Here is an 11,113-nt window from a genome sequence, read left to right on the forward strand (position 1 = left end):
CGCAGGCTGTTCCACGCGCAGAGACTGACCAACACCAACCTTCTCTTCGTGGTGGCCGAGAAGCCGCTGTGCAGCCAGTGCGAGGCTGGCCGACTGCTGCAGAAGGAGACGCACTGTATCCTGCCCCAGCCCTCCCCGCCGCCCGCTCCCCCTCTGCCCCGCGCGCCCCCTCCGTGCCGCCGCCTTCGCCTCCTTGACTCCCCACCCATGCCCAGCGGACGGCCCGGAGCAGTGTGAGCTAGTGCAGAGACCGCGATACCGGAGAGGCCCGCACATCTGCTTCGACTACAACGCGACGGTGAGGAGAGGGGGCGGTGGACCCGAAATCCCGCGGCCTTGCGCCCGCCGAGGCCGACCAGCTCCTTGTCTCTCCCCGCAGGAAGATACCTCAGACTGTGGCCGCGGGGCCTCCTTCCCGCCGTCGCTGGGCGTCCTGGTCTCCCTGCAACTGCTGCTCCTCCTGGGCCTGCCGCCCCGGCCGCAGCCTCAAGTCCTTGTCCATGTCTCTCGCCGCCTCTGAGCACCCTGCCCCACCCCACCTCCACTCCCACCCCACCCGGCCTCTTCGCCTTTCCCACCCTCCTGCCCCACACTCCCCGCCTTAGAGCCTCGTCCCTCCCTCACTGAAGGACCCGAGCTGGCCAGGCCCTGAGAGTCTGGTCTGCGCCTTGGGATGGGGAGTCCCAAAGCGGGACGCCGCAGGTCTTTGGCACCCAAATCACGTCTCACCTCCGAACTGTTCAAGTGTCCCCAGACCCTTCTTCCCTGCTGGGCTCCCCCCAGTGGGATGGGACAGGGAGGCCACACGCACTGGTGCCAAAACCAGGCCTCTGCTGCCGCCCTTCCTGGAGGCTGCCTATGTTAGGAGGGACCCTGCCTCAGCTGACCCGGCCTCTCTGCCCCACCCAAGCCCAAACTTGGTTTCTGTGAGAATAGTGGAGGAAGGTGAGATGGCCAGTTTGAGGCCTGTGCCTCCCAGCTTAAATCCTAGCAGGAGAGAGGCTCTGGGGCAGCCCCCATGGGCTCCTGCCCCTTTCAGGCCTACAGCCACATCCCCAAGCCCACCAGGTGTCAGGATAGTCACGGTGATATCAGTTTAGACACTACCCCATATACACCTGGAACCTTGAGGACGGAAACTGGACTCACATTCGACATACCCCACTGGGCACACGCACAAACACACACACTGTGGGGTGGGGTGGGGGTAGGGGCTTACAAAGCCTTACACAGGGCGAGGGGTTGGTGGGAGGGTTGGCACCTGCACACTCCATCTCCTGCTCACCACCTGCCTCTAATCTGAGCTGCAGCCTGGCTGGTCCTCCCATTTCTAAAGCTGAATGTCAAACAGTGCCAAATGCTGGGGCAGGGGGTGAAGAACCCTCTGTCCCACCCCTAGCCACCAGTGTCCTCCAAGTGCCCCCTCACCTCTCCAGGTGCTCATTGTAACCATTTCTCACTAGTGTCAGGCCCCCAGTGGGACCACATGCCACTGCCTGCACCTTTTGGCAGAGGAACCCCCACCAGACATCACCTTTGCCTTAGCAGGGGTGACTTTGTCTCTCCTGGCTGGGCCATCCTTCCCCCAATCTGGCCCTTACACACTCAGGCCTGTGCCCACTCCCTATCTCCTTCCCACCCCCACACACACACTCCCTGCTCGCAGGAGGCCAAACTGTCCCTCCCTTGCTGAACACACACACACACACACACACACACACACACACACACACACGCTCTGTGCACACACAGAGGTGGGGACTGGGCACAGCTCTTCACACCATTCATTCTGGTCATTTCCCCCAAAGGCATCCCAGCCTGGGGGCCAGTGGGGAACTGAGGGCAAGGGGATGTAGTGATGGGGCTCAGATGGACTGGGAGGAGGGGGGAGGGTGATGCATTAATTAATGGCTTCGTTAATTAATGTCATGTTGCTTGTCGCTTTCTCAGTGTGTGTGTATGGTCCATGCCCACTGCTGGTGCCAGGGTGGGTGTTCATGTGCACCCGGCCTGGATGCCAGATGTGTCCTTCGGGGGCGTGCGTGTAACTGTAGTGTAGTCAGGTGCTCAATGGAGAATATAAAAATAAACATATACAGAAAAATATATATTTTAAGTTTAAAAAACAGAAAAACAGACAAAACAATCCCCATCAGGTAGCTGTCTAACCCCCAGCTGGGTCTAATCCTTCTCATTACCCACCCGACCTGGCTGCCCCTCACCTTGGGCTGGGGGACTGGGGGGCCATTTCCTTTTCTCTGCCCTTTTTTTGTTGTTCTATTTTGTATAGACAAGTTGGAAAAACAACAGCAACAAAAAAGTCAAGAAACTTTGTAAAATATCGTGTGTGTGATTCCTTGTAAAATATTTTCAAATGGTTTATTACAGAAGATCAGTTATTAAATAATGTTCATATTTTCACTTCAAATGGTTCCCATCCACTGTATCAGCCTGGGGGTGAGGACTGGGTAGCTATGAAGACAGTTGGCCAAGACCTCAGAGTCCCACTTAGTGCTCTGCAGGGGGTGAAGACCATGGTAGCCCAGGTCCGTGTCAACCACAGGGCATGACACTTGCTTCCACCAGTTAATAGGTGCCAGGCCCTTGACATACGTTGTCTCATATCATCTCAAAAAGCTGTCTTTTAAAAACAAGCAAAACAGGCTGGGCTCGGTGGCTCACGCCTGTAATCTAGCACTTTGGGAGGCCGAGGTGGGCAGATCACTTGAGGTCAGGAGTTTGAGACCAGCCTGGCCAACATGGTGAAACCCCGTCTCTACTAAAAATACAAAAAAATTAGCCAAGCATGGTGGCATGCGCCTGTAATCCCAGCTACTTAGGAGGCTGAGGCAGGATAATTGCTTGAGGCAGAGGTTGCAGTGAGCCAAGATTGTGCCACCGCACCCCAGCCTGGGCGACAGAGCAAGACTGTCTCAGAAAAAAAAAAAATACAAGCAAAACAAACACCCTCTCAGAGCCTGAAAGCCAGGACCCTGGAGGGAAGAAGACAGATCACAGATGCTGGTTTAGTGGGGAGGTGGATCTGGCAGTCTGGTCAGACCACTAGGGCCTGACATGTCCTCTGCCTGGAGCTATGGGTGAGCACCTGGCCAGTGTCCCTACCGGGCACCGGAGGGCCCAGGAAGCCCTGACCACAAGCGCAGCAACGGCTCCCTCCTGGCCCAGGGGAGCTTGAGGCCGCAGCTGCTTAAACTGGAGCCATAGGCCAAACTTCATTTTTGTGAATCCTCTCAAGCTTAGGCCCTAGTTCATTTTCACCCTAGTCAGTGTGACCTTTGCAATCTTCTCATGTGGAGAGAATTATAACCTGTAACCACCAGAGCACAGGTGTCTCTGCCTTCCCACCACAGTCCTCTCTCTCCTCCCAACACTCTGCTTACTCCGCACTGACCTGGCTGAGTCCTCGCCACAATCTCTGGGGTAGGTACTAGTGTATCCCCATACCACAGATGAGCAAACTAAGAGGAGAAAGCCTTTCCCCCCAGGTGAGAAGGCTAAAAACCAGCAAAGATTTTAGAGAAGAGGTGGCCACCAGGGGTTGGGGGGCTTGGATGCTAAATAGATGAAGGGGCTTCTAGGCCTCAGCCAAGATGGGGACTTTTTCTCACTCCTCTGCAGGGGTCTGCTGCAGAGCAATGCCTAATCCACAACCCCCAAGACAGCTCCCATGGCCTGCAAGAGCCCCTGCAATCTTGGATAGGGTTGTCAGATAAAATGCAGAACACCCAATTTTGAATTTCAGATCATGAACGAGTTTTTAGTATGGAAGTGTTTCAACTATTGTGTGGGACATACCTATACTGAAAAACTGGGAGCTGGTCACGGTGGCTAATGCCTGTAATCCCAACACTTTGGGAGGCTGATGCAGGAGGATCGCTTGAGCTCACGAGTTCGAGATCAGCCTGGATAGGATGGCCACCCTGCCCCGACCCATGTCTCTACAAAATAAAAAATTTTTAAAAATTAGCTGGGCACAGTAGCGTGTGCCTGTAGTCACAGCTAATCAGGAGGCTGAGGCTGGAGGATCCCTTCAGCCCAGGAGTTTGAGGTGGCAGTGAGCTATGATTGTGCCACAGTAGTCCGGCCTTGGACAAAGCTAGACCCTGTCTCAAAAAAAAAAAAAAAAAAAAAAAAAAAGGCGGGGGGCGGGGGGACATGATTATACTCGAAGATTATTCATTGTTTACTGGAATTCAAATTTGACTGAGCATGCTGTATTTTGATTTGCTAAAACTGGCAACCTTACCCTGATGTGGCAACCAGTGGGAACCCAGACCCCAGAAAAAAAGCATCAGCACCCTTTTTAACCTGTAGGCCATGCACACATCAGCACACACTGAAATCAGTGGCTGAAAGGAAGGGATCCTGTGCTTTATAAAAGTACTTTGTCATATAATTATTTTAATTATATGTACAGCTTTTTGTTTTGTTTTGTTTTGTTTTGAGACAAAGTTTCACTCTTGTTGCCCAGGCTGTAGTGCAATGGCATGATCTCGGCTCACTGCAACCTCCGCCTCCCGGGTTCAAGCGATTCTCCTGCCTCAGCCTCCCGACTAGATGGGATTACAGGCATGTGCCACCACGCCTGGCTAATTCTGCATTTTTAGTAGAGACGGGGTTTATCCATGTTGGTCAGGCTGGTCTCAAACTCCCGACGTCAGGTGATCTGCCCGCCTCGGCCTCCCAAAGTGCTGGGATTACAGGCGTGAGCCACCGTGACCAGCCTATATGTACAGTTTTTTAAAAGTAACTCAATATACAAAAAAAAAAAAAAGACACAGAACACAACCTGTCAGAAGCCACAGTGGCGTGAAGTGGGGCCAGAACAGGCCTGGCCCAGGCTTGTGGAGAGACCTGGCTTGTGGAGAGACCTCTCTTCCTCCGCAGTTATCAGAAGTCCCTGGTGGGGAGGAGGGTCACTGAGGGCTGCCCAGCCTCGTCCGTATGCGGGAGGGAGCCCTAGGTTCGTGCTCCAGGTCCACCTCACTTGGAAAAAGGGCAACGTGAAATAACAAACAAAAAACTTTTCCAAGTGGGAGAAAACAAACAAAAAAAGGCAACATGTGCAACACTCGCCGAGCACCCAGGGTGGACTGGCATTTTACACCCCTTTCCCCTTTGATTATTAGGACAGGAAGATCATATCATCATCTACATTTTATGGTCCATGAAACAGTTTCAAAAAGGTTCAGGAACTTAACCAATGCCACATAGCCGCAGAGGCAGAGCAAGGGTTCCAGCCTGGGTCAGGTCCCATTCACCAGACCACGGAGGTTCTGTTTCTCACACAGTGACACACACCCACACGCCAGCCGACAAGGACACACTCGCTCAGAGGTACATGCACAAATAGAGCTACTCTTCCCAGGGAATTCAGCAAGTGTGGGGGCTAGAGCTGTGTTGCTTCCCGAACCCCCACCGCCGCTTTCAGGGGTTAGAGATGCTAATTCATCCCTTCCCACCTCCTGAGAACCGACGGAAACGTCCCTGAGAACTACAACTCCCAGCACACCCCGCTCTCACCACAACGGGACCGGTCCGTGCGCATAGCCTCCTGGGACTTGTAGTTGTAGCCAGAACCCTGTTCGACCCTTCCCCGGCTGCAACCAAGGACTCCGTATCCCAGCATGCAGAGGAGCCGGAAGACAGGGGCTTAGAGGACAGCCCGCTGCCGCCGGGGACGCGCAGGCGCAGCACCCCTGTTTGTCGGCCCCCCGAGAAAAGAGGTACGGTCGAAGCCAGGAGCCAGGCCGAGCGGGAGCTGACCAGGCTTGACTCGGGTACGGAACGAGGCACCAGTCCCCTTGCGAACCGAAGGGCCTCGCACTGGATGGAGGAGGCCCAGCCCTGAGATCAACGCCAACCAGGCTAGCCTGGCACGGGGCCTACAGGGTGGGTAGGCGGGCGTGCCGCAGCCGTCCAGGGCCTTCCCTCAGGTCCCGGGCGAGGGGCCTACGGTGCGGCCCGGCAACAAGGCCCGACTCGGCCCCTCGGGACCAGAGCCCCACCCGATCGGAAGCGGATCCTTTACCAGGGCCATAGGCCAGTGACTAGGCCGGGCCTGGGCCTCCCATCGGGGCCGGACTAGGACGAGGCCCCGGGGAGGCCCCTGGCCTACCAGACCCTTTCCTCAGGCCGACAGCCGCCGGGAAGATGCAACGTGCCCTGCCAGGCGCCCGCCAGCACTTGGGGGCCATCCTGGCCAGCGCCAGCGTGGTGGTGAAGGCTCTGTGTGCGGCGGTACTATTCCTCTACCTGCTCTCCTTCGCCGTGGACACAGGCTGCCTGGCGGTCACCCCGGGCTACCTCTTTCCTCCCAACTTCTGGATCTGGACCCTGGCCACCCATGGACTGATGGAGCAGCATGTGTGGGACGTGGCCATCAGCCTGACAACGGTGGTGGTGGCCGGGCGTTTGCTGGAGCCCCTCTGGGGGGCCTTGGAGCTGCTCATCTTCTTCTCAGTGGTGAATGTGTCTGTAGGGCTGCTGGGGGCCTTCGCCTACCTCCTTACCTACATGGCTTCCTTCAACCTGGTCTACCTGTTCACTGTCCGTATCCACGGCGCCTTGGGCTTCCTAGGTGGTGTCTTGGTGGCACTCAAGCAAACCATGGGGGACTGTGTGGTCCTGCGAGTGCCCCAGGTGCGCGTCAGTGTGATGCCCATGCTGCTGCTGGCGCTGCTGCTCCTGCTGCGGCTCGCCACGCTGCTCCAGAGCCCGGCGCTGGCTTCCTATGGCTTCGGGCTGCTCTCCAGTTGGGTATATCTTCGCTTCTACCAGCGCCATAGCCGGGGCCGAGGGGACATGGCTGACCACTTTGCTTTCGCCACTTTCTTCCCTGAGATCCTGCAGCCTGTGGTGGGTTTGCTGGCGAACTTGGTGCACGGCCTCCTGGTCAAAGTAAAGATATGCCAGAAGACGGTGAAGCGCTACGATGTGGGTGCCCCATCCTCCATCACCATCAGCCTGCCAGGCACAGACCCTCAAGACGCCGAGCGGAGAAGGTACTGTGAAATTTTCCAAAATCTTGTCAAGCTAGGAGCATACTGGTCGAGTCACATACCATCTGTTGAGGTGTTTGCTGTACATAGGTGGAGACCTACAGTCAGGTATTGGGGCAGATCCGGAAAGATAAAATCAGTCTTTGGCCTTGAGGAACTCAGCAGTTAGGTGTCTGGGGTCCATGAGGCACTTTTCTCACCACTCGGGCCACTTAATAAGTCTCAAGAAATGCAGTTTCCTTTGGTGCTGTGAAGTCCTAGTGGAGGGACACAGAACCCTGGCCTTGCCTCAGAATCTCAGAATCCTAGACATTGGGCCTGTGGGAGCCAGAAGCAACCTGCTGGTACTTTCCCCTGTGAGGAAGGGACAGGGAAGGAGGCCTGGGGTCCTCGAAAGGTGATCTGGGCCACTCCAATTTCCAAATGCTGTGTCCCCTTCCTGGGCTTTAACTCAGATGCTGTGCTTCTCTGCCACTTACTTATCCAGAGGGAAGCTTGGGGTATTACCACATTTACCTCTGTCTCTAGCAAGCGTGTGTCACCAAAACCAGGGACACGCTACATGACCCACTGAGGGAGCCTGCTGACTACACCAGGGAGTGGCGATGACCCTTTCATCACCTGTAAACCAAGCTATCCACAGCATCAGGAGTCCCAGCTGAATTCTTCACTGAATGCACTTTGGCCAGGGCAGGAGGGATCTTTTTAAATTAAGCTTACTCTCTCTCCCAGATCTGTGGGGCCAGCAGAGTGGTCCCGCCTTCATAAGATCCACAGCTCCATTTCCAACATTATTCTTGAGTGTTTTGAGGCAATTACTTGAGTAGTAAAATCTGGGACGGGCTTTGTCTTTTGCATTGCCAAGGCTCCTGCATTTGCTCACCTGTGAATCGGGTTGTGGCAGGAAGCTCTGTGAATTTAGCTGCAGTTATCCCTGTATTTACTCTCCACTGGGCTGTGGAATTGAGTGTGGGACACATTCCTTTCTTGAAGGAGTTCCAGCTGGGGAAAGGCCACAGATCACTATGGCCCAAGGTATGGTAGGTGTTGAAAAGTATATATAGCATGCTGCAGGGCATAATTCTGGGCCCTAGAGCTTGGGTCTTTATAGGTGATAAGCCCTAAGGACAGAAGTCTCTCTTAACTTTAGCTGGTATTAAGGCCGGGCGCGGTGGCTCACGCTTGTAATCCCAGCACTTTGGGAGGCTGAGGCGGGCGGATCACGAGGTCAGAAGATCGAGACCACGGTGAAACCCCGTCTCTACTAAAAATACAAAAAATTAGCTGGGCATGGTGGCCTGGAGTCCCAGCTACTCGGAGAGGCTGAGGCAGGAGAATGGCGTGAACCCGGGAGGCGGAGCTTGCAGTGAGCCAAGACTGCGCCACTGCACTCCAGCCTGGGTGACAGAGCGAGACTCCGTCTCAAAAAAAAAAAAAAAAAAAATTAACTTTAGCTGGTATTAAAGATGGGGCCAGGAGAGCTGGGCCTGGCAGGAATTGAGCTGTCCCTCAGAGCCATTCAGGTGGGGCCAGGCCAGTGGGGACCCCTCCTCCACTGAGAGGTGTTGGATTGTTAGGGTTGGCTGGACATTCAAAAACCTCTGCCCAGGCCCAAGAAAATGGACGGGGGGGAAGCAGGTTGGTGAGGAGGAAGGGAGGGTCAAGAGGCAGGTTCTTGCCATAGCCTTATGGTTGTTAGCTTACATGGGGGTGGGGGTTATTCCTCCAGCCAGTTTGACATCTGACTGCATGGCCACGCCCAACTCCAAAGGGCTACCAGGAGAGGGAGGCAGGGTTTCCTATCTGTCTCTGTGGTCCTTGTGAGGAAGTGACTAGCGTGACACTAGCTCTCTGCCTTGGCAGGCTTTAGATGGAACTGGCAAGGGCATCATCAGGATGGGAGCCTGGGTAGCAGCAGGGAAAGACTGTCCTGCCTATACCAACTTGTCACGTGTGAGACTGACGGGCAGGGTGGAAGCGTGCTAGGGCTTTCTACACCCGTGTCCTTGTTGCCTCTCTTGTCATGTTCCCTGGCATGGTGGAGATTTTGGTTCTCAGCTGGAACCTGAAAGGCTACATGGGCTGTCCCCACATTGGTAGCACAGAGAGGCTGAGGCATAGGAGTCCACAGTGGTCACTGTTGAAACGGTTCCCTGGCAGCTGCAGCACTCCACCTTCTGGTGGGCCAGGGTCCCAAGCACATGTGTAAACCTTCTTTTGTTAGACTTTCCCACCTGCCCTCAAAGTGGGGCCTCTAAGGGTCCACCCTGTGGAAGCAGTAGGCTCTGGCCTGTGCCCACCCATGTGGGCTGTTTCTCCTTCTCCTCTTGCAAGGGCTCCGCTAAGTCCCTGCTCTTACAAGGGCCTTGGGGGCTTTGGGGGTTCTTCTGAGAGGGAGAATATTAGCATCAGTTAAGGGGTAGACTCACCCAAATTGGCCCTGCTTCCTGGGCTGAGAGCCAAGGGAGGTGTTGAGTTCCAGCCTTCCCCATTGACCCTTGCCAGGAGGCTCAAGATACCCCTAACCAGGAGAGGGGGAGAATTAATAACCCTTCCCTTGGATGTGATGCCAGCACCCAGGCAGAAACTCCTGGAAACTCCAGAACTTGCCGTTCCACCCATCTGCCCTAGGGCACTAGTTCCACCGACCCTTAGATACCACCCTCAGAACCATTCCTGGTGGCTGGCCTGGTGGGCAGTCTGGCAGACACCCAGCTGACCTTCCCACTCCAGAGGTGCCTCAGCTATGGAGGGAAGACTCTTAGAGCCTTCGGGTTATGATTCTGATGGCAGAGTGGGTCCCAAAGCAATCTCTGAGGAGTCCCAGGCTCTGCATGGTGAAGGGGAAATGTGGGATTCTGGGGGAGGAGTCTAGGTGGTACGGTGAGGAGTCAGCCTGCTGCGGAAGGGTAGAGGGCATGAGCCAAGGCCAAACCCAGAGTGACCTGTCCTCTCTCCTCTGGCTCCAGGCAACTGGCCCTGAAGGCACTCAATGAGCGGCTGAAGAGAGTGGAAGACCAGTCCGTCTGGCCCAGCATGGATGATGATGAAGAGGAGTCTGGGGCCAAGGTGGACAGCCCCCTGCCCTCAGACAAAGCTCCTACACCCCCAGGGAAGGGGACTGCCCCAGAATCCAGTCTAATCACCTTCGAGGCAGCTCCCCCGACACTGTAACTCCAGACCACCTTGAGTGTGGCACCTCCCCTCCCAAGCCCCCCTTGACATCCTCTCAGCTACTCCAGGGCACCTGACTGCTCTGAGAAGAGGGAAGAAGGCCTGCTGGGGCTTTCCATGGCCTTCTGCTGTTTCTCGCCAACACTACCCAGGACTCTTGCTACCTGGTTCCAACTCCAGACAACCACTATGCCAGGCCCGGAGCCTCTGAGGCATCGGCCAGTCCAGGCCCTCATCTGAGGTAAGAATGTACATCAGCTGGCAGCCCCAAGCAAGTGGCTGCAAGGACACTGATGCCACAGCTCCTGGGCCGGCCCTCACATCTGAAATTGGTTGCCGAGAGCCCTGAGCCAAGGCAAGGATTTGCCAAAAATGTTCTGGGGGCCCAGCAAATGCAGGAGCCGACCTGGGGTTGCACATCCCTGCCCATCCCCAGAAAGACTGTTCCTGTCAGGATTTGTTTCCCTCTGCTGTGGCCGTGACTGCTTCTGGACCAGAACAGCTCCAGCTCCCAGGTATTTTCTACAGGACCACTTGAGTGGGCAGCCAAGCCCAGGCTCGCAGTATCAATAAAGCAGTTCTCTGAGGAATGACTCCTGGGCTCTTGTCAGGCCACCTTGTGCAGCCCCCTCATCATGTTCAACTGCAAAGTTAGACAGGGACTTGATTGTCTCCATGGTAACTCCAGCTGGATAAGAAGCCCATTGCCCCGGCTCCCCAACACCACCACCACCACCACCACCACCACCACATGCGCACTGCAAGCAGCCTTCCAAGAGCTATTGCCTCAGACTCTTACTCCTTTTTTCTTTCCCTCCGAACCCCAATCTCGGAGGCCCTCTGTCCCTGCCTAGATCTGATGATAAGGGCCTCTCCATCAGAAGGCGCTGTTCTTACCCATAGTTTACCTCTAAGAC

At 55.5% G+C, this 11,113-nt stretch overlaps 2 protein-coding genes across 10 annotated transcripts in view; both read left to right on the top strand.

The window, feature by feature from the left end:
- CACNA2D2 (calcium voltage-gated channel auxiliary subunit alpha2delta 2) overlaps positions 1-1,876 on the top strand; it is a 140,932-nt gene extending 139,056 nt beyond the window's left edge. For 5 of the 9 annotated variants that reach the window (XM_032161461.2, XM_058442344.1, XM_058442346.1 and 2 more), the window contains 3 exons: positions 6-114; positions 209-298; positions 380-1,876. In XM_032161461.2, the coding sequence (XP_032017352.2) occupies positions 6-114; positions 209-298; positions 380-520 (340 nt within the window). In that variant the 3' untranslated portion in view covers positions 521-1,876. Of the gene's footprint in view, positions 1-5; positions 116-208; positions 299-379 lie in introns of all 9 variants that reach the window. The other 4 variants (XM_032161456.2, XM_032161457.2, XM_032161458.2 and 1 more) reach the window with 1 other exon arrangement.
- A 3,775-nt stretch (positions 1,877-5,651) lies between these two features.
- Positions 5,652-10,789, top strand: TMEM115 (transmembrane protein 115). Its single transcript, XM_032161466.2, has 2 exons — positions 5,652-7,025; positions 9,992-10,789. The coding sequence occupies exons 1-2, from the start codon at positions 6,175-6,177 to the stop codon at positions 10,194-10,196; spliced, it is 1,056 nt and encodes a 351-aa protein (XP_032017357.1). The 5' UTR covers positions 5,652-6,174; the 3' UTR covers positions 10,197-10,789.
- Positions 10,790-11,113: the final 324 nt, after the last annotated feature.

Source organism: Hylobates moloch, unplaced genomic scaffold, assembly GCF_009828535.3.
Source record: "Hylobates moloch isolate HMO894 unplaced genomic scaffold, HMol_V3 SCAFFOLD_8, whole genome shotgun sequence".
Lineage (NCBI taxonomy): Eukaryota > Metazoa > Chordata > Mammalia > Primates > Hylobatidae > Hylobates > Hylobates moloch.

Coding starts and splice junctions, on each gene's coding strand:
- TMEM115 (XM_032161466.2), top strand. CDS start 6,175: ATGCAACGTGCCCTGCCAGGCGCCCGCCAGCACTTGGGGGCCATCCTG. Junction 7,026..9,991: donor CAAGACGCCGAGCGGAGAAG/GTACTGTGAAAT, acceptor CTCTGGCTCCAG/GCAACTGGCCCTGAAGGCAC.